Below are 24,080 nucleotides of genomic sequence, written 5' to 3' on the forward strand. Positions count from 1 at the left end.
AGAAAAAATGAAATTTTAATAATAATTCAATTTCTTTCCTATGTCTATGGCCTCCTTATGTACTTATATGCAGCTTCTGAGATAGGACAGGAAAGAAACAAAAACACCTTCATCCACAAAATTTATCCTTCACACTTGTGGTAGCACTGAAATCTGATCATACTATATTCACTATCAGAATAAAAGTAGCCATTCTTATATTGAAGTCTGAATTATAGTTTGAATTATAATTTCATTTAAAACCACTAAAACAGAAACTACTGGAGAGAAAATAATGAAAAAATGACAACACATTAAAAAAATGAAAAACAAGTTTTTTTTCCTCCCCACAAGACTAAAAAAATTTAGATAACAGCAAGCATTGGTAAGGCTATGGGACACTGGCAATGAAATTAGAAGAGTAATTTGGCATTATTTACTAAAATAAAAAATGTAGCCCTGGCCAGTGTGGCTCAATTGGTTGAGTATCGTCCTGTGCAACGAAGGATCACTGATTCAATTCCCCGTCAGGGCACATGCTCCAGTTGTGGGTTCAATCCCTGGTTGGGGTATGTGAGGGAGGCAACCAAGCGATGCTTCTCTCTCATATCAATGTTTCTCTTGCTCTATCTCTCTTAAAAAAATAAATACAATTAAAAATAAATAAATAATGTATATGCTTATGCTCATCATGGGTTAAGTTTAAGAAAACTCACTTCTGTCAGGATGACATCATCATCCAGGTCCTCTTCGTCATGTTGCTGAGAAGCTGAGGTGACCATCATTGGAACTCCTTCTTCATCAGAGTCATCAGAAATGGTGATGGGTCCGTCTCTGAGACTGATCCAGTCTAAAAACAGAAAATACTGTTACCAGGAGGTGGGCACAATCACATTCTGTTCTTTAGATTTCAGTTTTGGGATGCAAAAGGTCATGTCTAAAGCCAAGTTCGTGGCTAGTGGTATCTCCTCAAGTGACACATACCTAAGCATTAAGAGCCATGTTTCCATGCTGATCTTTGCCAACAATACATTTTGGGAACCACTTGAGAAAATCTGACAATTCCTTATGCTCTTTTTCCTTACAATTCCTTATCAACTTTTTCTTATACTCGGCTGGAAAAATCTGTTGATGAATCTGTCAATTTCTTAAAATTGAAATCATACCTACCCTCATGTCTAATCCTCCCAGGGAATAAAACACTGTCATTCAAACTGATAGGTTTGAAAAAAATTTCACTCAAAATAGTAAAATTTTTAAGATTTAAAATATTAAGATGTGCTCATCTTAGCCATAACTTTAAGTATCATTTATAGAAACATATTTCAATGTTGTAACCAAACACTGCTATAGCATCTTTGATAGTAAGCAATTTAACTTTCCTAGTTTCTTCTTAAATATAACTAGAGCTAAATATTATCTAGATATAGTAATTCTGTTTGCCTATAACTCCTTTAATTTGTCTGAAGATAGATCATGTTGGATGTGAATTACTGAATATCTGATATTTTTTCCTGTATAGCTCCATGGGACTGTTAAAGCTAAAATGGGCAATGAAGTGAAAGTGCACTAACTGTGCTAGAAAATAAATATTTAAGAAAAAAGAGCCCTAACCGGTTTGGCTCAGTGGATAGAGCATAGGCTGCGGACTGAAAGGTCCCAGGTTCGATTCCGGTCAAGGGCATGTTACCTTGGTTGCAGGCACATGCCCAGTAGGGGTTGTGCAGAAGGCAGCTGATCGATGTTTCTCTCTCATTGATGTTTCTAACTCTCTATCCTTCTCCCTTCCTCTCTGTAAAAAATCAATATAATATATATATAAAAAAAGAAAGAGATCTCACATTACAAATTTTGAAATTTCTCCATTAAACATCTAACCTTCCTAAAGGTTAATGCCTCATATATGTATTTTATGGTACCAAATGAACAATTTGAAAAGCAATCTAAAATCAATTATCTCATTTCATTCCTGCAACAGAGCTGTGGTAATGCCAGGGATGGCAGTTTAAAACAGGTTAAGTCTGTGTGCTCTAAGGTCAGATTGCCTGGGTTAAAATCTCAGCTCCACCACAGGCTCAGCTAGCAAAAGGCTGCTGTTATCTATCTTTTTAAACATACATTTTCTCAACATTAAAAAAAGGTGAACAATGGTGCCTACCTCAAGTAATTGTATTAGTTGAGAAAGCTCACATAAAATAAAATGCCTATTTTAGTACGTGACACACACTAAAGTTGCCTGATTTCAAGTCCATTGTTACCTACACAGTAGAGTGATAAATCTAACCAATTGAACAGAGTGCCTGGGAAGTACATGATAGAGGACGTCTGGTTAAATCGGGCAAAATGAATTCAAGTGATTATCATCACTACCTCCTGAAACCTCACGAAAATGATAGTAAAGGAACTTAAAAGCATAACCTCTCAAGTACACAAAGAGAAAGGGAGATGACAGCTGGCAAGAGATAAACAGATGGCCAGAGCTCTAGGAAAGTGGAGAAGGCTCAAATGCAACCTGCAGAGACGGCAGCCAATCAGAAGTGGCCTAATTCATTCTGCAGAATCCTAAATTTTCTTGAACAAATATTCTTAATTACTGTATGTCTTTTGTCATTTTCAGTCTTTAAATGTTGTTTTTGACAATTTTGTCTAACTTTATCGTTGATTTTGGGGAGAGAATTTGCCAAGCTTCCCACTTGGCCATTCAGAAGACCCACCCTGTGGAGGTCCACTCTAGCTTCTGAGCCATAGAGGTACTAGATACCAGGCTGGGGTCAAGAAAGGAAAGGGGCGCCACTGAAACAGCATAATGAATAAGACCCCCGCTACCTTCTGCTGCTTGGCTCCCTGAATGCTGGCAGTCTTAGATTCCACATGCAGGAAACTGTAGATTCTTATCTGATAGAATAAGCCCCAAAAAAGGACCCAATGAAAAAGCTGGTTTGAAATCCATCATCTTACAGTGAAGCCCAATGGTTGACAAGATCCTCAACACTCCATAAACACATTAGCTTTTAAAAATATACTTTAAAAAATTAAAGCATATATAGCAAAGTCTATGAATCAAGTGTATAACTCCATGAACTAATAATACAAAAAGTCCATACCTGTAACCTGTAAACCCACCATCACTAAGGGCAGCAAATACAACATTTGTAGCACATTAGGAATTTCTTAACTCCGCAGATTAATTTTCCTTGTTTTTTTTAGTATATTCTTTTGTTTCTAGCTTTCTACATCCAAGATGTAAGAAATAATATATCCAAGATGAATCCATGTTGCTGCATGTTGCAGTAGTTCCCTTGCTGTATGTAATCCACTATATGACTATTCCTTAAATTAATTATTCTTCAGCAGATGGATATCTGGGTTGATTGTAGTCTTAGCTGTCCTGGACAATGCTGTTAGGAACATTCTTGGACATGTCTCTGGGTATACTCATTTCAGTTGGGTACATTTTTTGATGGGTCATATGGAAAGCTTATGTTCACTTTTCGTAGACAAAGCCAAACAATTTTCCAAATTGTTTACACCAATTTACACTCCCACCAGCAGTGTAGAAGAGTGCTTTTTACTTCATGTCCTTATTGGTACACAGTCAGGCTAAATCATGAATATAGTACTAAAGGCCCGGTGCGCGATCAGGAGGGACCCTGGGAGGCCTCCAGGGCATGTCTGGCCCGACTTGCCCAGTCCCGACAGGCTGGACCCCAGCAGAAGCTAACCTACCAGTCGGAGCGTCTGCCCCGTGGTGGTCAGTGCGCATCACAGCAGCTGGTCGAATGGTCAGACACTTAGCATATTAGGCTTTTATTAATAGGACCTACAGCTGCTTTCACATGCAATGGGAGAGCCGAGTGGTTTCAACAGAGACCATGTGACCTGCAAAGCTAAAGTGACTGTTTGGCCGTTTCAGTTTGCTGAGCCCAGGTATAGGTTACTAATGTCCCAGCTTTATTTTTTATTCAATATATGCATTTTAGTTTTCTTGACATTTAGCTTTGTTTTCTTATGCACATATAAGTTTTCTTCAAAACATGATATTAGATGCATCTCATAAGCTTCAATAGATTGTATTTTCACTATCATGCAGTTCAAAAATTTTCCCCATTTTCATTGTTGAGCTGTTCTGAAGTATACTATTATCCATACATATAGGGACTAATTATATTTCTATAACTGATTTATGACTTAATTCCAACATAGCTAGGGAATCTACATATATAAAAGCCTAAGCAACTGAACAACCAGAATGACAGGTCAACTGGTTGCTATGACACACACTTACCACCAGGGGGCAGATGCTCAACGGCAGCGCTGCTCAGCTTACTGACCCGTCCTGGAAGCCCACCAGCCCGGTGGCAGCCACTCCCTCCCTTAGTAGTCCTGCAGGTCTAATCTCTGGAGAATGGGCCAGGAACCAATGGAACAGTGCCACCGGCCTCCTGAAAGTTGGCCTCGGGCACCACGGCCACACCCCCTCCCTAGACACTAAGCAAGGAAGAAAGGATATAAAAGCAGCCGCCAGGTGGCCCCCTACAACCAGCGTGAACATCAGTGGGATGGATCTGGATCCAGGGCTGGCAAGGGCATCCCACCACCTGCCCAGAGGGCCGATCATTTCCCCCTCTGCCCCTGGTACCCCACCTGTGCACGAATTCGTGTACTAGGCCTCTAGTATAATATACATGATTTCAATCCTCTGAAAATTGAAACTTGTTTTGTGGCTCAAAATATGGTCAATTTTGGTAAATACATTGGGTCTATTTCATACATGTCTATTATGTCAAGTTTGGTGATCTTGTTCTTCCAATATTCCATATTCATACAATTTTTGTGTGTCCTTGGCTCTCTCCCAGTTATTTAAAGAAACATGCTAAAATTTCCCATTGTGAGTGTGGATTTGTTCATTTGTCATTTCTTCTTCTAGTTCTGTAAGTTTTTGCTTTGTGTATTTTGATACCATGTTACTAGGTGTGTAGGGATTAGAATTGTTTTATCTTTTCAGTGCACTGACTCTTTTATCATTATAAAATCTTATTAATACTCCTGGCTGGAATGTCTATTTTACCTGATAACATATAGACATGCCAGTTCTTTTTTTTTGCTACTATCTGCATAATGTATCTTTTTCATTCCTGTAGTTTTAAACCCTAATTTACCTTCATATTAAAGCCTATTTTCACTAGGTTTAGAATTCTAGGTGAATATTATTCAACAATTAAAAAGGACTAAATTATTTATACATGTAACACATGGATAAATCTCAAAATAAATGATGTTGGGCAGGATAACTCAGGCACAAAAAATACATACTGCATGCTTCCATTTATATGAAATTGTATAGCAACAAAAGGCAGACCAGTGGTTTCCTTAGTCCAGGAGTGGGGTGAAGACTGACTGCAAAGAGGCATAAAGGAATCTTTCTGGGGTGACAGAGATGTTCTATGGCATGACTGAGGTGATGGTTATATGGGTGTATTCATTTTTCAAAACTCACTGAACTATACACTTAAAATGTGTGCATTTATTGTATGTAAATGATCTATAATAAAAGCATAATATGCTAATTAGACCAGACGACCTTCCATTTGAAGCTGGGGCTATGAGGGAAGCCTGGGTCCCAGGTGCCAGAGGGAAGCCGGTGCTGGCAGCCAGGGGAAGGAAAGCATACTCTTGCATGAATTTTGTGCATCGGGCCTCTAGTAGCTCAATAAAGATGATTACAAAAAAAACCTATAAGGGTTGGCATAATAAAAATTATTAATACAGCTAATAAAAACTAAACAACTCTGTATGCCTAACAACAGTCTTCATGATGGGTGCAATACATAAAACCTGTCTAACAGAAAAATATACCTCCAGGGAGCACCCTTCTTGTTGCTTGATGGGATGCTCCCCAATTCATGAATTGCTTAATAAAGCCAATTAGAGCTTAAAAAAACCACCACCACAACCACAACAAAAAATTACTCCAAAGTCAATGTTTTCCCAAAAGGAAATTATTGTTCTTAAAGAAACTTTCAAGTATATTTAAGACTTAATTAAAAAATAATCACATTAATTTATACATGTTCAGAAAATTTGGAAATGAGCATATATACAAAGTATATCTAATATTTAAAACTTTCTTAACCACAATAAATTATAGCTATAATCACTACCAAGTAAGAACATACAATTTAGAAAAGCCTTAAAAAATCAGTATTTCCGCCCAGCCAGTGTGGCTCAGTTGGTTGAGTGTCGTCCCAGGCACCAAGAGGTCACTGGTTTGATTCCCAGTCAAAGCACATGTCCAGGGTTGTGGGCTCAATCCCTAGTGCGGGGCCCGCAGGAGGCAGCCAATTGATGTTTCTCTCTCATCAATGTTTCTATCTCTCCCTCTCCCTTCCTCTCTCTCTAAATTAAAGTATATTTTTAAAATCAATATTCCTGCCGTAGCCGGTTTGGCTCAGTGGATGGAGCGTCGGCCTGCAGACTGAAGGGTCCCAGGTTTGATTCTGGTCGGGGGCATGTACCTTGGTTGTGGGCACATCCCCAGTAGGAGGTGTGCAGGAGGCAGCTGATCGATGTTTCTCTCTCATCGATGTTTCTAACTCTCTATCCCTCTCCCTTCCTCTCTATAAAAAAATCAATAAAATAAAATAAAACAAACAAACAAAAAAATCAATATTCCTTTTGTAGTACTCATAATTTGCACAGCTTAAGCAATTTTATTTCTTTTTCTCAATTTATTTGCTTAATAAAATTTGCTCAACTTTAAATGCTTCGAAAGCCAAATATATATAATTTATCCCCTGCTGGGAAAAAAAAGTCATCATAAGCACAAAATATTACCAATTGGAAAAAACAGCCACAAAAAAAACCCTGGTACAACCTCTTTCATGAAATTATACTTGCAAAAATGATCTTTCCTACTCATTGGCTTAAAATTTTTTCTTAGTGATGTATAAATGTGTACCAGGATTTGGCAGGAAATTTCATATATGTTTAGGAATGAAGTTATAGAAATGCAGGCTTCCTTCCCTTTATGAAGCAATGAATTTCCCCAAATTTAAGACACCGTAAAATGAAAGAATACATGTCCTAAAATTCCCTATAAGGCTAAACCAGAATCTCCTGGCAAATACTTTAGCAACAGCTTTAGTACTTTTTGATCTGGAGGAGTATTCCTTTGCAATCACTATTCCTTCAAAAGCAGAGAATTGCCACTTTTCTCAAACTCCAACTTCTTAAGGTCCAAGGACTACATGGTCACAGCTCTTTTTAGACTGTTAATTCATAGCTTATTAATCTACTTGTGATGGAAGATTCTTAACCTTCAGTCATGCCATTAGGTTTCACCATTTGACACAAAATTCTAGTCTGGTAAGTCCATTTACACCTGATGCTCTGAGACCTAAAAATGAGACATTTCTGGGTTCTGCATGGTGCAAAACAGGTTCATTTTAAAGAAGATATAACTGTAGTACTAAGGGGAAAATGGTAAAAGGAGAAAGTGAGAACCAACACTTACCTTGTCCCTGGTGGCAGTGAAAGTTGTTCAAGTGAATTACCTCTTCATTGTTATTTCCCTCTGCCATTTTCAAATGCAGACATACACATTTGCTTGCTAATATCTAAACATGGTGACTACCTGTTCCAAAGGGACAGAAAACGAAGAAAAAAAGAACATTAAGAATGAGGGAAGTATTAAAACTCTTCCCATGTATCTGGTGAAAACACCACAAAGAAAAAAACCTAAATGAATACATAACTAAAGCTAATAAAGCCAACAAAAGAGGAAACAATCCTATATAATAAAAGGCTAATATGCAAATAGACCGAATGGTGGAACGACCAGTTGCTATGACGCGCACTGACCACCAGAGGCAGATGTTTAATGCAGAAGCTGCCCCCTGGTGGTCAGAGTGCTCTCACAGGAGTGCCACTCAGCCAGAAGCTGGGTTCACGGCTAGCGAATGCAGCAGTGGTGGTGGGAGCCTCTCCCACCTCAGAGCAGCACTAAAGATGTCCGACTGTTGGCTTAGGCTTGCTCCCCGTGGGGAGCAGGCCTAAGCCCTCAGTTGGACATCCCCTGAGGGCTCCTAGACTGTGAGAGGGCGCAGGCTGGGCTGAGGGGCCCCACCCCCGAGTGCATGAATTTCGTGCACCAGGCCTCTAGTGGAATAAATAAGAACAATTACTGCAAAATAACATATAAAAGATAAATAAAAGATCAAAGGACAGGTGGGACATATAAAAAACAAAAAGTATACTTAAAAACTCAATTATATGGCAACCAGTGGAATGGGAGGAAATATTTGTAAATCATCTAATTGATAAGGGGTTAAAATCCAAAATATATAAAGAATTAATATTACTTAACACCAAAAATACAAATAATCCAATTTAAAAATGGCAAAGGACCTAAATCCTTTCTTCCAAGTAAGATATTCAAATGGCCAACAGGTACATCTAAAGACAACATCACTAATCATCAGGGAAATGCCTACCACCTCACATCTGTCAGAATGGCTATTATAAAAAAGACAACACATAACAAGTATTGTGAGCATGTGGAGAAAAGGGCACCCCCCTACACTGTTTGTGGGAATGTAAATAGGTAACATAACTGTGCAAAAAAGCTTGACACCTTATAATTACAGTGGAAGATATATGTCCCCTAAAGACCCAACAATCCACTGCTAGAAGTCTGAATTATAGAAACATAGTTTACATGTATCAGGTGTATGCACAAGAATGTTCACAGCAGCATTAATTCTACAAGCCAAAAACTAAAAGGGACATACATCAATGATAGAATGGACAAATACATTATGGTATATTCATATAATTAAAACCTTATACAGAAAAAAAAAAAATGAAGCCATTACAGTCACATACAATGTGGGTAGATATTAAAACATAGTTACTGAGTGAAGGAATCCAGACATAAAAAGTGTGTGTTTTGTGTGTGTGTGTGTGTGTGTATGGAATGATTCCATTTAGATAAAGTTTAGGCACAGACTTAAACTTAGTTGTTTGGGGTGAAACTTATTTCTGTGTTATATTACACTATGAAAAGTTAGGGGAAGCAAATCCATTATAAGGGAGGTGAAAGTGGTTGCCTATGTGAAACAGCAATTGGGAATCAGAAGGAGAGTATTATTACTTTTAATTCTTTCTATAATTTGATTGTGAACCATTTTTCCTGCTTTCCTTTGAAAAATTACAAGAATGAAAATCAATAAATAAGAACCAAAAGGGTATAATTGTACCTGCTATGGGGCCTCTTTAGTTCCAAGATCCTATCTGTAACTTACCCACTCAAGATTTTTCTTTATACCTAAGAAAATCTCAATTTTCTTTGCCTTCCTGGGAGAAATTATGTACTTTAGAGGTAAGCTCCCCACCCGCTTTCTCTCATTAACGTCTACAAAGATAGTCAAATAATATCAGCATTTTCCAACTTAGATAATTGATTTTTTTACAGAGAGGAAGGGAGAGGGATAGAGAATTAGAAACATTGATTCAGCTGCCTCCTGCACACTCCCCACTGGGTATGTGCCCTCAACCAAGGTACATGCCCTTGACCGGAATCGAACCTGGGACCCTTCAGTCCGCAGGCCGACGCTCTATCCACTGAGCCAAACCGGCTAGGGCTCAAATGTAATTTTTAAAAAGTATTTTGAACACTTAATTACAATAACCAAGTTTCTTATTTCTTCTTTTACCACAACTAGGTTTCTTCAGTTTTACACTGTAAATCAAAAGGAACTGTGATTTATTTTACATCTAATTTAGAATGTCAAGCTTGCAGTTAAGCAAGTTTCTTCATGAATAGCACACAGTGGCCCAAAGCTGCAGTGTGAAAAAGAATCTGATGAAATTTCTACTTCTAATTTCTCTGTAAAGGTCATTCAACCCCCTGACATTCAGTCCTCTCATCTGGGCTTCAGATCAGACTGCTTAGGTATAAACCTGGTTTCACCATTTAGTAAACCAGTAACTGCGCAAAACACTTAACCTCCTTTTTTTTTTAATATAGTTTATTGATTTTTTACATAGAGGAAGAGAGTTAGAAACATCGATGAGAGAGAAACATTGATCAGCTGCCTCCTGCATACCTCCTACTGGGGATGTGCCCACAACCCAGGTACATGCCTTGACCGGAATCAAACCTGGGACCCCTCAGTCCGCAGGCCGATGCTCTATCCACTGAGCCAAACCGGTTTCGACAAACACTTAACCTCTTGAGTCCAGTTCCTCCATTTGTAAAATAAAAATATGATTTTAAAACCAAATTGAGTTAAATATAGTGCCTGGGACATAGCAACTGTCACATTATGACTATTATTATTATCTGTGAAACAGAAACAGCTATTCTTATCTTGTAAGGCTGTGATGAAGATTAAATAAAATATGAGAAAGCAGCCTTGGCCAGATGGCTGTTGGCTGGAGCACTGTCCGGACACCAAAAAGTGGAAAGTTTGATTCCCAGTCAGTCACATACAGAGGGCAACCAAATGATGTTTTTTCTCTCACATTGATATTTCTCTTTCTTGCTTCTTTCCATTCTCTAAAAAGAAAACCCCAGCCCTGACCGGTTTGGCTCAGTGGATGGAGCGTCGGCCTGCGGACTCAAGGGTCCCAGGTTCAATTCCGGTCAAGAGCATGTACCTTGGTTGCGGGCACGTACCCAGTGGGAGGTGTGCAGGATGCGGCTGGTCAGTGTTTCTCTCTTATCGATGTTTCTAGCTCTATCCCTCTCCCTTCCCCTCTGTAGAAAAATCAATAAAATATATTTTTTTTAAAAAAAACACAAAATATCTTCAGGTGAAGAATAAAATACATGTGTTTGTGTGTGTACATATATATATGTATATATGTGTATGTATATATACATACACATATATACATATATAGAGAAATTTTGTGTATGGTAAAAGCCATCAAAACAAGAGCTTTATCACAAGTATACAGTAGATACAGTGTTTATTTATAATAAAAGTTGGCAATGCAGCCAAACAAGGGGGGGATGAGTGTATTTTTTCTCTTACAAGTTACTTTTCACTAGTATTAAAACTATTCACAGTAAAACCCTTACTTCTCTCTATAAAAGATACTTTGTTTTCTCTCTGGAAGTAGCAAGAAACTATGTCTTTCACTTCTTGATCACACAACTGAAGAAAATAGTTAAACAAAAGTGAAATCCAGAAATCAGAAATGCCACCCAAAAAAGATTATGTCAGTTCTTGCCTCTTCCCTTTATTATAAAAATTATGTTTATGACTATATTTTATAGTCAAATATCAGTTAATGCTTTCAAAATAAAACAAAAAATTAGCACATGCCCTAGCCGGATTGGCTCAGTGGATAGAGTGTCGGCCTGTGGACTGAAGGGTCCCGGGTTCAATTCTGATCAAGGGCACATGACCAGGTTGCGGGCTCGATCCCCAGTGGGGGCGTGCAGTAGGCAGCCGATCAATGATCCTCTCTCATCATTGATGTCTCTCTCTTTCCCTCTCCCTTCCTCTCTGAAATCAATAAAAATATTTTTTTAAAAAAATTAGCACATATTTCATAATTTCATAACTGTGAAGAATCTTTGCTAGTACTACTATATTTTTAAAATTTAAGTAAACTTAGATGACAGTTACTCCATTCTCTTCCACTCCTACAATTGTCCTTCCTTTTATGGATGAATCATCATAAGAAAACATTCACATTTTATGTATTTACTAGAGGCCCAGTGCACAATTCATGCACAGGTGGGGTCCAGGGCCCGCCTGCCCCAATCAGGGCCGATCAGGCTGGGCCAGCCAGGGGGAGGGGCCAAGAGCAGTTGGCAGGCCGGCCTCACCCGATTGGGGGGTGGGGGTGGTGGTGATCAGGGGCCACAGGCGGTTGGCTGGCTGGCCCCGCCCTCCCGTCAAACTCCTGGTCAAGGGGACAATTTGCATATTAGCCTTTTATTATATGAGGATTTATTTTTGTTAATCCTCACCTGAGGATATTCTTCCCTTGATTTTTAGGGTGGAAAGGAGGGGGAAATGATTGGAATCAAACCAGGGACCCTTCAGTCTTCGGGCCAATGCTCTATTCACTGAGCCCAAGTGGCTATGGCAAGAGTTCATATTTTAATCCTTTTCTACCTATGCCCTTGCCTATATCTTACTCACAGCTTTATTTCCAGTGTCTCACAGTCGATTGATAAATTAGTGGCCCCAAAAACATCTTTCTGTCAGAGACTGAAACTGTGAATCACAGCCATACGTAAACAGAGTCAGGTAAAATAGAATACGTGACAATCAGTTTCTCAGGATTTTCCTCAGTTATAAAGTATAGCCCATAATAGAAAACTTGGAAAACAGTCAGAAAAAAATTGGGAATCACCCATGGTTCTTTCATGCAATTTTCTGGTTTTCAGAATTGCATCTTAGCATCCTCATGGCCAGAGACAGACGGGTCTGTCTCTAACAATCATTTTCTTCTCATTCTTCTATTCATGTTACTTCTCCATTTTTCTTTCCGATGCATATTCCTAGAGTTTTGTAGTGTTCCTGCTTTCCATAGTAATCTCCATAAATATGCCTGTCACTGCTGTAGACACTGACTTGGAAGTAATAAAAGATGTTTCAAATGTATTGAATTAATCTCTGAACATTCCCAGGGAAAGGTGGGCAAAGCAGAGTCAAGTACAGGCTAGGAGAAGCTGACATGCTCATCATACCAGCCCCATACAATGCCTCCTCCTAACATATTTTTTTTAAAAATATATTTTATTGATTTTTTACAGAGAGGAAGGGAGAGAGACAAAGAGCTAGAAACATCGATGAAAGAGAAACATCGATCAGCTGCCTCCTGCACATCTCCCACTGGGGATGTGCCCGAAACCCAGGTACATGCCCTTAACCGGAATCGAACCTGGGACCCTTCAGTCCGTAGGCCGACGCTCTATCCACTGAGCCAAACCGGTTTCGGTCCTCCTAACATATTTTTCAAGTGTCTATAAATGAATTTTGCTCTTCATTCAAATTCTAGCTGCTTCTTCTTTTTTTTTTTTTTTAATATATTTTATTGATTTTTTACAGAGAGGAAGGGAGAGAGATAGAGAGTTAGAAACATCGATCAGCTGCCTCCTGCACATCTCCTACTGCGGATATGCCCGCAACCCAGGTACATGCCCTTGACCGGAATCGAACCTGGGACCTTTCAGTCTGCAGGCCAACGCTCTATCCACTGAGCCAAACCAGTTTCGGCCAAATTCTAGCTTCTTAACCAGTATTTGGATATCTATTCTTTCTAAGCCTATACTAACATTTAATCAATATGAAATCAACACAACAAAAAGTTAATAATGGCTATTTCTAAGTAGTAAGTTTAAAGTTTATATTTTTTGCTTCCTTTTATTTTCTGATTTTTCTATACTAAATTGGTATTATTTACATTACAACTTAAAATTAAAATGCAGTAAAAGAATTCAACAAATATTTATTGTGAGCCTGCCACATTGTGTAAATAATGTGTTATACATCATGGTGAATAAATATCAAAAAATACAACATAGATTTTGCCTCAAGGAACTTGAGAGTCCCATCAATAGGAAAAGCCTATCCTATCCTATATAATAAAAGCCCAGTGATCGAATGGTGGAACGACCAGAACAACTAGTCAACCGGTGGATATGACACACACTGACCACCAGGGGGCAGACGCTCAACACAGGAGCTGCCCCCGGTGGTCAGTGTGCTCCCACAATGAGAGCGCTGCTCGGCTGACCAGGATGAGCGGCTGCTCCTGCAGTGGGCTGATCCCTGCAGGCCACACCCCCCACCAGTGCATGAATCCCATGCACTGGGTCTCTAGTATTCATATAATTAACTACCGAAAAAGTATAAAGTCATTAGTGCAATAAAAAGACTATTCCAATTGGGAAGGGCAGGCAGTCAGGAAATGTTTAACAGAGATAGCAGTATTTAAGCTAAATTGGATGTTGTGCCAGCTCCAGACTTAGCCTTTGAAGGACGCAGCAGCTTCCATCTTGGGCTCTTGAAGCTTAGTTACCATGTGGAAAGCCCTGACACACAACATGGAGAGAGAAAGGCCAGTAGAACCCAGTCTTCCCACAGTCTCTGACAAGGCTTGGGAATGAAGAAGCCATTTTGGAAGTGGGTCCTCCAGCCCCAGCCACCTCGTTTGACAGCATGTGGATGAGAAAAAACATGGCCCAGGTGAGCCCTTCCCAATCACCTGACTCACAAAACTCTTAATAAATAAAATTGTTGTACTAAGTCACTAAGTTTGGGTGTGGTTTGCTATGTGTCAACACCTAACTGAAGCTCAAATTTTATTACCTATCCAATGGGAAGCAATGGAGAGTTGTGCTTTAAGAAAACCAACCTAGCCCTAACCAGTTTGGCTCAGTGGATAGAGTGTCGGCCTGCGGACTGAAGGGTCCCAGGTTCGATTCTGGTCAAGGGCATGTACCTTGGTTGCAGGCAAATCCCCAGTAGGGTGTGTGAAGAAAACAGCTGATTGATGTTTCTTTCTCATCAATATTTCTAACTCTCTATCCCTCTCCCTTCCTCTGTAAAAAATCAATAAAACATATTTTTAAAAAAAGAGAAAAGAAAATCAACCTAGTTGTAATATATGAGACAGACTGTAGAAGACATCCGGTGGCAGGAAACCCAGAAACAAGAGCTAGTGAAGTCTGAACTAGAGCTAAAAGCAAGCAGGAGAGGAAAAAGATACGAGATACTGACTACAGAATTAGATTCAATAGGATTTTTGTATGTAATTATCCATCAGGGCAAGAGGAAGAAAGGAGTCAAAGGTGATTTAGATGTTGAGATCAGGTAACTGAAGGATGGTGATACTATTAAGAAAGAATAAGGCAGGTGATGAATTCGGAATAAGAAAATGCAATGCGGAGGAACCAAGATGGCGGCATAGGTAAATACCGGAGATTGCTGCCTCGCACAACCACTTCAAAAATACAACTAAAAGATGGAAGGGACATCACCCAGAACCACAGGAAGGCTGGCTGAGGGGAAATTCTTCAACTAGAAGGAAAGAGAACAGCATACCGAGACTCAGAGGAGGAGCAGTGCGGAAAATACAAAGGTGCGGAGGTGCACTCGGAGCGGGCTGGCGGCTGAGGGCGCGGTTGTCTGTTTCAATCGGGAGAGAGTCTCAGGCTCTGAGCTCCAGTTCTGGGTGAGTCTCTGGGGACCCAGACTCAAACGGGAGAAGCGGGACTGTCTGGCATTGGTCGGAGCGCGAAGGCAGCTTTCTCTCCGAGGTTTGCAGCGGTTGCTGGGACTCTGAGAGGTAGAGCCTCTGGGAACGGGACTGAGAGCAGCCATAACTGCTCGCTCCGCCCATTGATCCCGTTCGACCCGCCCTGCCGAAGCCCTGCACAGAGTCATTTGCTGGATAGCCTCAGGCAAAGGCTAGATTAGCACCTCCCCAGAGGACAGAAGTTCTCCCACCGCAGACACAGCTGATTCTCACAGCCAGTTGGCCTGGAGGTCAAATCACCCCCAGTATTAACTACAACAATCAAGGCTTAACTACAAGACTGTGCACAAAGACCACTAGGGGGTGCACCAAGAAAGCATAAAAAATGTGGAGACAAAGAAACAGGACACAAATGTCGATGGAGGATATAGAATTCAGAACCACACTTTTAAGGTCTTTCAATAATTTTCTAGAAACTGCCGATAAACTTAATGAGATCTACAAGAAATCTAATGAGACCCTCGATGTTGTGATCAAGAACCAACTAGAAATTAAGCATACACGGACTGAAATAAAGAATATTATACAGACTCCCAACAGCAGACCAGAGGAGCGCAAGAAGCAAGTCAAAGATTTGAAATGCAAAGAAGCAAAAAAACACCCAACCGGAAAAGCAAAATGAAAAAGAATCCAAAAATGTGAAGATAGTGTAAGGAGCCTCTGGGACAGCTTCAAGCGTACCAACATCAGAATTATAGGGGTGCCAGAAGATGAAAGAGAGCAAGATATTGAAAACCTATTTGAAGAAATAATGACAGAAAACTTCCCCTACCTGGTGAAAGAAATAGACTTACAAGTCCAGGAAGCACAGAGAACCCCAAACAAAAGGAATCCAAAGAGGACCACACCAAGACACATCATAATTAAAATGCCAAGAGCAAAAGACAAAGAGAGAATCTTAAAAGCAGCAAGAGAAAGAAACAGTTACCTACAAGGGAATACCCATATGACTGTCAGCTGATTTCTCAACAGAAACTTTGCAGGCCAGAAGGGAGTGGCAAGAAATATTCAAAGTGATGAATACCAAAAACCTACAACTAAGATTACTTTATCCAGCAAAGCTATCATTCAGAATTGAAGGTCAGATAAAGAGCTTCACAGATAAGGAAAAGCTAAAGGAGTTCATCACCATCAAACCAGGATTATATGAAATGCTGAAAGGTATCCTTTAAGAAGAGGAAGAAGAAGAAAAAGGTAAAGATACAAATTATGAACAACAAATATGCATCTATCAACAAGTGAATCTAAGAATCAAGTGAATAAATAATCTGATGAACAGAATGAACTGGTGATTATAATAGAATCAGGGACATAGAAAGGGAATGGACTGACTATTCTTGGGGTGAAAAGGGGTGTGGGAGATGCGGGAAGAGACTGGACAAAAATCGTGCACCTATGGATGAGGATAGTGGGTGGGGAGTGAGGGCGGAGGGTGGGGTGGGAACTGGAAGGAGGGGAGTTATGGGGGGGGGGAAAGAGGAACAAATGTAATAATCTGAACAATAAAGATTTAATAAAAAAAAAAGAAAATGCAATGCATGTTAATTTTAATAAATAGACAAAAATGAAAGACCTAAGGTAGAATGCCATCCATAATTACATGTATAATTATGCAAACAATTAGTCTGGAATTTAAGCAGAGTTTAAAAGAGCTCTAGCCCTGGCCGGTTTGGCTCGGCGGATGGAGCGTTGGCCTGAGGACGGAGGGGTCCCAGGTTCGATTCCGGTCAAGGGCATGTGCCTTGGTTGTGGGCGCATCCCCAGTGGGGAGCATGTAGGAGGCAGCTGATTGATGTTTCTCTCTCATCGATGTTTCTGGCTCTCTGTCCCTCTCCCTTCCTCTCTGTAAAAAAACAATGAAATATATTTAAAAATAAATAAATAAATAAAAGCTCTAAAAATCCTGTAATCAGTATCTTTCTATAGTAAAAGTTTTAATTACAAAATTAAATTAAAAATCTTCATTGGGTAGGCTAGAGTTTAACATATAACATTAAGATTTCCCTTAAAAAATTTTTTTTCCCTTAACTGTCAACTGAATATCGGTTCAGAAACTAGAATAGTTAAGTAAGCACTTTTTCATCTACAAGGGGGTAAAAAAAAAAAAAAAATCAATGTTTTCAATGACCTTTTTATAATTGAATTCTCTTGACACCATCCTTTTTTTCCCTGCCTACAGGTTCTACCTTAGATGTTTTAATATAGCACTGAGAGTTTGTTTTTTTTAAGCCACAAAACTCATCATGGTAGAATCAAAATCCTTGCCATGGCTTGCAAAACGCTGCCTCCTGACACTTGCTGACACAGCTAGCCTCACCTCCTCCTTCTCCCCCATTCACCATTCCGCGGTGATAATGGCTGTTTCTTGAGTGTGCCGTGCTCCTCCTTCACTTCCAGCTCTTTTCTCCGGCTGGATAACTCCTCACTGCCTCTCGCTGACCAAATGAACTCTACCATCCTTCACTTCATCTTAAATGTCACTTCCTCAGAGAAAAACTTTTCCTGACTATCCCCATTATTCACGCACACATGTCTCACTCCTTCAAAGGACTTGGCACACTAATAATCTACAATTATTTAGGAAGCTGTGTTTAATATCCACTTCCTCTGCTAAAACAAGTTCTAAAAGGTGGGACCTTACATCTTATTTGTTCCCATAGTCCCAGGACACAGCACACTGACAGACACAAATTAATACTCCATAAGAGCCTTTTGAGCAGAAACCGGTTTGGCTCAGCGGATAGAGCGTTGGCCTGCGGACTGAGAGGTCCCAGGTTCGATTCCGGCCAAGGGCATGTACCTGGATTGCGGGCACATCCCCAGTAGGAGATGTGCAGGAGGCAGCTGATCGATGTTTCTCTCTCATCCATGTTTCTAACTATCTCTCTCCCTTTCTCTCTGTAAAAAATCAATAAAATATATTAAAAAAAAAAAAAAAAGAGCCTTTTGAATAAATATCCACCCGTATAGCAGGATAATTAGGAGCATGAACTGGAATCAAACTGAGTTCAAATTCTAGTCAGACACTTGTAAGCTTTGTGATTAGGTAAGTTGTTTTTCAGCACCTCATTTTCTTCCTTTTAAAAATAAGAATAACAAAACCCACGTCATTGAGGATTAAGAGTTACTATATGGAAACCACTTAGAACAATATCTGGCACATAGCATCATGTTATGTCCTATTATGATTAGCAACGAGGATAAAATAACATGGTTAGAGCCCTAGCCGGTTTGGCTCAGTGGATAGACTGTCAGCCTGCAGACCAAAGGGTCCAAAGGTCACGGGTTTGATTGCCGCCAAGGGTACATACCGAGCTTGCAGGCTCCTCCTGGGACTGGGCCTTAATCGGGGTACCTGCAGGAGGAAACCAATCAATGTGTTACTCTCATTGATCTTTCTGTCTTTCCCTCTCTAAGAAATCAATGGGAAAAATGTCCTTGGGTGAGGATTAACAACAACGACAAAAGCATGGTTAGGGCCTGGGTGCTATGGCGCAGTAGGCTGAGTGCCAACCCACGAACAGGAGGCCACGGTTCCATTCCCGGTCAGGACACATGCCCAGGTTTCCAGCTCCATCCAGTGGCAGAGTGCACAGTAGGTAGCCGATCAATGATTTTCTCTCTCTCCATCTCCCTTCCTCTCTGGAATAAATAAAAGTGTATTTTTAAAAAATAACATAGTTAGGTGTGAAATTAGTTATGATGTCTCTGAAATCTTAACAGAATATGGTAAGCACTCATAAAACAGCAGCCACCAGCCTGAGGGGGTGGCTCTGTTGGTTGCAGCTTGTGACGCACACCAAAGGGTTTGATTCCCTCAGGGCACATGCTTAGGCTTCGGGTTTGATCCTGGGTCTGGCAAGAACCGGAGACAACCAATCCATGTTCCTCTTTCACACAGACGTTTCTCCCTCTTCCTCCCCTCCTTTTCCTCCAAAATCAATTAACATATCCTCTGGTGAGGGTTAAGAAAAAAAAAAAATAGCTACCCTGGACGGTGTGGCTCAGCTGGGCAGTTTTCAGTTCAGGGCACAGGCCCGCTTTGGGCTGGATCCCTCCTGCAGGCGGCAGCCTGTGGCTGTTTCTCTCACACACACCTCTCTCTCTCTCAATATCAATAAAAATGTTTTGCTTTTTTTAAAATAGCAGCTGTCAGCAAACACGGATGCTCTCCTCTATCCTACTTTATAAACTTTCAGTCTCCCTGACCCGCACCAACTTCCTTCTTGCATATCTCCACAGGCTGAAGCAGGCATTTAGGTTTCACAAGGCGGGCCCAGGTCGGGCCGGCTCTCCAGCTATTTCCTCAAAGTCAGCTGCTGCCTGCCCCTCGCCCTCGCCCTCGCCGGAGGGCAGGTTCCTGGCGGCAACGAATCACAAACAAAAGCAGGGCAAGGCCAACTTTGCGCGCTCCTTCCTTCGGACAAGGTGTTCGAGGCGGAGTCGGTCCCGGCCTCTGCCCGCGGGCGCACAGCTTCCCCCTCCGCGAGGAGCGCGCCCGGGACAGGCCCCGCCGAGGCTCTCAGCGCCGCGCCTCCGAGCCTTCCCCGCGGTCCCGGCGGCTGCCTGTGGGAAGCCGCCCTGGAACAAGCGGGCCCCGCAGGCACTCGGCGCGGGCGGCCACGGGGCGGAAGGGGCCCGAGGTGGTGGCGACGCGGTGCACAGGGTGCGGCCCCGTCCCGCGGGCGCATCGCTCTGGTCCCGCGCCCCGCGCCGCGGGCAAGTCCGTCAGGGTCGCCTTCTCCGCGGCGGGCTCGGGCGCCCCTGGACGTACTCCCGAGGGCTGCGGAGCTGTCGCCGGCTTTCGGGGGACACACACCCCAGAGCGGGCTGCGGGGCTGCGGGGCTGCGGCCCGCCAGTCCCCGGAGTTCAGTCAGAGCGCCTCGCCCCCCGCGCTCCAGGCCGCGCGCCGCTCCACGGACGCCGCCTCCCGTGAGGGCGGGCGCCCAGGAAAGTCGGGACTTTCGGTGCCTTCGCCCTCGCGCCGCAGGCCGACGGGCCGGCCGGCAAAACTTCCCGAAGTGACGGGAGCGGGGCAGGGCCCTCCGGCCGCGCGCGCCTTTGTCGCTCCCGCCTCACGGCCGCCCCGCGCCCCCGCCGCCCCTCACGGCCGAGGCCCCCGCCCGACCCCGCGCTGGAGGAGGCGCCGGGCGGAGACGCCACTCGCCTCAGGAGCCTGCGGAGGAGCCGCGCGCCCGCGGCCGCCACTTACTCGCCACTCAGCTCTCCGGCTCGCGAGGCGGGCTTGGAAGCCCCCGTCGCCGGGCGCCCAGTCACCACAAGCCGCAACCGGCAGCTCCGTCGCGGCCGCGGAGGCCACCGCCGCGCTCCTTCCGGCCCCGCCGCGGCGTCAGCGCGCGCCTGCGCACAGCGCCCCCTCCCGACTGCTGACAGGAAGAACCATAGAGGCACCGGGCGGGGCGAGGGGCTGGGGAGGGGACCATAGAGAGGGCCGCCCGGCCGCCGCTCCCTCCGCTCCCCGCCCACCGAGGCTCGACTCCCCCTCCAGGCGGGAGGACGGAAGGACCCGAGACGCCCCGGACCCCGGGAGGTGTGGCTGGCGCCCTAGAGTTTTTGAAAAGGGCGCGGGGGCAGGTGGCCTGGGAAATCCACCGGCTGTGCACCTACCACACCCGCTGCCTTTGCAAGTCATTCATTCATTCAACACGCATCTTCGGAGGCTTCCCGTGCGCCAGGCACTGTGCTAGGCACTGGGGATACACAGGTATGGAGAGAGGGCCCTGTTCTAATGAAGCTTATGTGTAAGCGGGCAAGTCAATAACTAACTTGAGAACTAACTAGCGAACTAACTCACTCAAATATTGGCCCAGGCAAGAGGTGTTCAGGAAAAATAAAGTGAAGAAAGAGAAAGGGATTGAGAGTGAAGGGGATAATAGGGTGGTCGGGGAAAGTGTCTTCTGGTGGGGGCGGGGACATTGAGCAGAAAACTGAATGAAGTTAGGGGGTGAGCCAAGGTGACCACCCGGAGGGAAAGCACCTCAAGCAGATGGTATAGAAAAGGCAAAGGCTGCGAAGGGGGATATGCCTGGTGTGTGAGGAAACAGCACGGCTGCAGCACAGTGAGAAGGAATGGCGTTGGCGAGGTGGTAGGGGCCCACATCATAGAAGGTCCTCATAAGGAATTTGGACTTCATTCTAGGTGGGTAGAGAATTGGGAGCAGGGGCATGGCTGCATATGCTTAAGTTTTGCAAAGATCCCTCCGGTGACTGTTTAGAGAATCGACTATGCAGAGGTAAACTCAGAAGTGGGAAAGCCACTTAGGAATCGATCGACAGCAGGAGTCTAAAGAAGAAGTGACGCTGATATGGACTAGTATGGCCAGGGAGGGGGTGGTGAGCGATCATCAGATTAGGATATTCCTTAAAGGTAGAGCAGAGAGATTCACAGATGGATTGGATGTGGGCGAGAAAGGAAGGAAGGAGTCAAGGATAGCCACAGGTTTTTGGCTCGTGCAACTGGGTACATGGTCGTGCCATTCACAAAATATGGGGAGAAATCAAGGGGAACAGGTTTGGGTCAGAGCAGGGAGACGTGAACGTGCTTTGGACCTTTCCAATTGCCGACAAACCGTCAGTGGTGATTTCAATGGGCAATTACAGTCAGAAGAAAAGGGGTATCTTCTGAGAAAGGCGTCTGTAGGCAGTTATCGTCGTGCAAACACCATCGAGTGCACTTACACACACCGAGGTGGTACCGCCCCCTCCCCGTCCGGCCGTGTGGTACACAGCCTATTGCTTCTAGGCCACAAGCCTGTACACATGCTACTGCACTGAATGCTGTAGGCAATTGTAACACAATGGCAAGTATTTATGTACCTAAACATAGAAAAGCAACAGTAAAAATACGGTCTAAAAGACTTCTAAAAGGCTCACCTGTACAGGGCACTGCTGAGCCTGCTCCGTCTTATCAGGAGGCCACGGGAGAGCCCACGCCGCCCTCTCACTGGACAACGAAGCAGCAGGGCTTTTGCCAAATTTCAGACATTTGAGCAGTTTCATCGCACTGTTTCCCTAATCCACTCACTGCCCATTAGTCATATTTTTCTTTAGAGTGATTCTTTTTTTTTTTTTTTTTGGTTAAAATGTATTTATTTAGCCAAGACCGGTTTGGCTCAGTGGATAGAGCGTCGGCCTGCGGACTGAGGGGTCCCAGGTTCGATTCCGGTCAAGGGCATGTACCTGGGTTGCGGGCACACCCCCAGTGGGAGATGTGCAGGAGGCAGCTGATCGATGTTTCTCGCTCATCGATGTTTCTAACTCTCTATTTCTCACCCTTCCTCTCTGTAAAAAATCAATAAAATATATTTTTAAAAAAATGTATTTATTTAAATAGAAAAAGGTTATTTAATATATAAATGAAAATACAAGTCTCACTTCCCATCAGCAGTAAGTAACCATAAAATCAGATTCCATTACATAAAACAATGTTACTGAATTTTTAAAAATTTATAATTACACAAACTAATAAACTACAAATAAAAATTAAATTGGGGGAGCCCGGCCAGCATGGCTCAATGGTTGAGCGTCGACCTATGAACCAGGAGGTCAGGGTTCAATTGCCGGTCAGAACACATGCCCCGGTTGCAGGCTTGACCTCCAGTGTGGGGCATGCAGGAGGCAGCCGATCAATGATTCTCTCCCATCATTAATGTTTCTATCTCTCTTTCCTTCTCCCTTCCTCTCTGAAATCAATAAAAAAATATATCTTAAAAAATTAAATCGGGGGAATTAAATCAAATCAAGCTGCGAAATGTATAACTGAAAATAAGCTTCGTTAAGAGAAAAAATGGAATCAATTGTTATCAGTCAGAAGTAAAGAGATAGTTGGTCCTTATTTTTAGTTTAAAGGATAAATGAAGTTCTATGTCAATAAGAGCAGTTACTTTTTTTTCCTTTTAATGTTAACCAGCATCAAGAATCAAAAAGGCCAAAAGATATCCCCCTGAGGTTAAAACTATTGTCAACAAGTGGTGTTTTGCTATTTTCCTGAGAAGAAGCATGGAAATTCCACCTATGGAATTCCATGTCATCTGTACAGGCTCTGGTTCTACATCCACGCAGTCATGGTGGGGGTGTGAAGCATACTTAAGCACTCAGCCTTCCTGATGAGTCAGCACAGCACTGCCTCCTTTATTTCATTTTCTGGTCACAATTAGATTATGTGCCTATGACCTGTAAAATCATTCATAATCGTAGAGGACTGCTGTTTTCACAATTTGTGCATCTTTACTTTGTTTCCAAGAGCTTACCTACAGTATTGGCATCAGCTTTATCTAGATAAAGCTGTGCTAGTCTGCCCATGGAGGAAATTATTCCTGAACTCTGTCTGCTTTCAGAAGTAGTAATTTCCTGCCATTCTGGCTCATTGTGTTGTGTGATTTTTTATCAGTGTTATTGCAGTATAATTTATATGCAATACAATGCACCCAATTTAAGCGTTTGGACAGATTTATATGAGAGATGCAAATTAAAACGACTATGTGGTATAACCTCACACCTGTCAGAATAGCTATCATCAACAAATCAACAAATGCCAAGTACTGGTGAGGATGTGGAGAAAAGGGAACCCTAGTACACTGCTGGTGGGAATGCAGACTGGTGCAGCCATTATGGAAAATAGTATGGAGTTTCCACAAAAAATTAAAAATGGAACTTCATTTGACCCAGTGATCCCACTTCTAGGAATATAGCCTAAGAAATCTGAAACACCAATCAGAAAGAATGTATGCACAATTTACAATAGCTAAGATCTGGAAACAGCCCAAATGCCCATCCGTAGCTGAGTGGAAAAAAA

The 24,080-nt window shown here is 42.6% G+C and overlaps 1 protein-coding gene across 16 annotated transcripts in view; it reads right to left on the reverse strand.

Moving 5' to 3' along the window:
* RNF216 (ring finger protein 216) overlaps positions 1-20,617 on the reverse strand; it is a 122,407-nt gene extending 101,790 nt beyond the window's left edge. For 11 of the 16 annotated variants that reach the window (XR_004968456.1, XR_004968455.1, XM_036315232.1 and 8 more), the window contains exons 1-4: positions 20,478-20,612; positions 18,576-18,619; positions 7,493-7,612; positions 696-829 (exon numbers count right to left, since the gene is read on the reverse strand). Coding sequence is in view for 14 of the 16 variants with exons in the window: in XM_036315232.1 (XP_036171125.1) it covers positions 696-829; positions 7,493-7,559 (201 nt within the window). In the remaining 2 variants the exon portion in view is untranslated. Of the gene's footprint in view, positions 1-695; positions 830-2,805; positions 2,875-7,492; positions 7,613-12,354; positions 12,570-18,575; positions 18,620-19,253; positions 19,636-20,477 lie in introns of those variants that run through there. The other 5 variants (XM_036315226.1, XM_036315225.1, XM_036315228.1 and 2 more) reach the window with 5 other exon arrangements.
* Positions 20,618-24,080: the final 3,463 nt, after the last annotated feature.

Source organism: Myotis myotis, unplaced genomic scaffold (assembly GCF_014108235.1).
Source record: "Myotis myotis isolate mMyoMyo1 unplaced genomic scaffold, mMyoMyo1.p scaffold_m19_p_6, whole genome shotgun sequence".
NCBI classification, from domain to species: Eukaryota; Metazoa; Chordata; class Mammalia; order Chiroptera; family Vespertilionidae; genus Myotis; species Myotis myotis.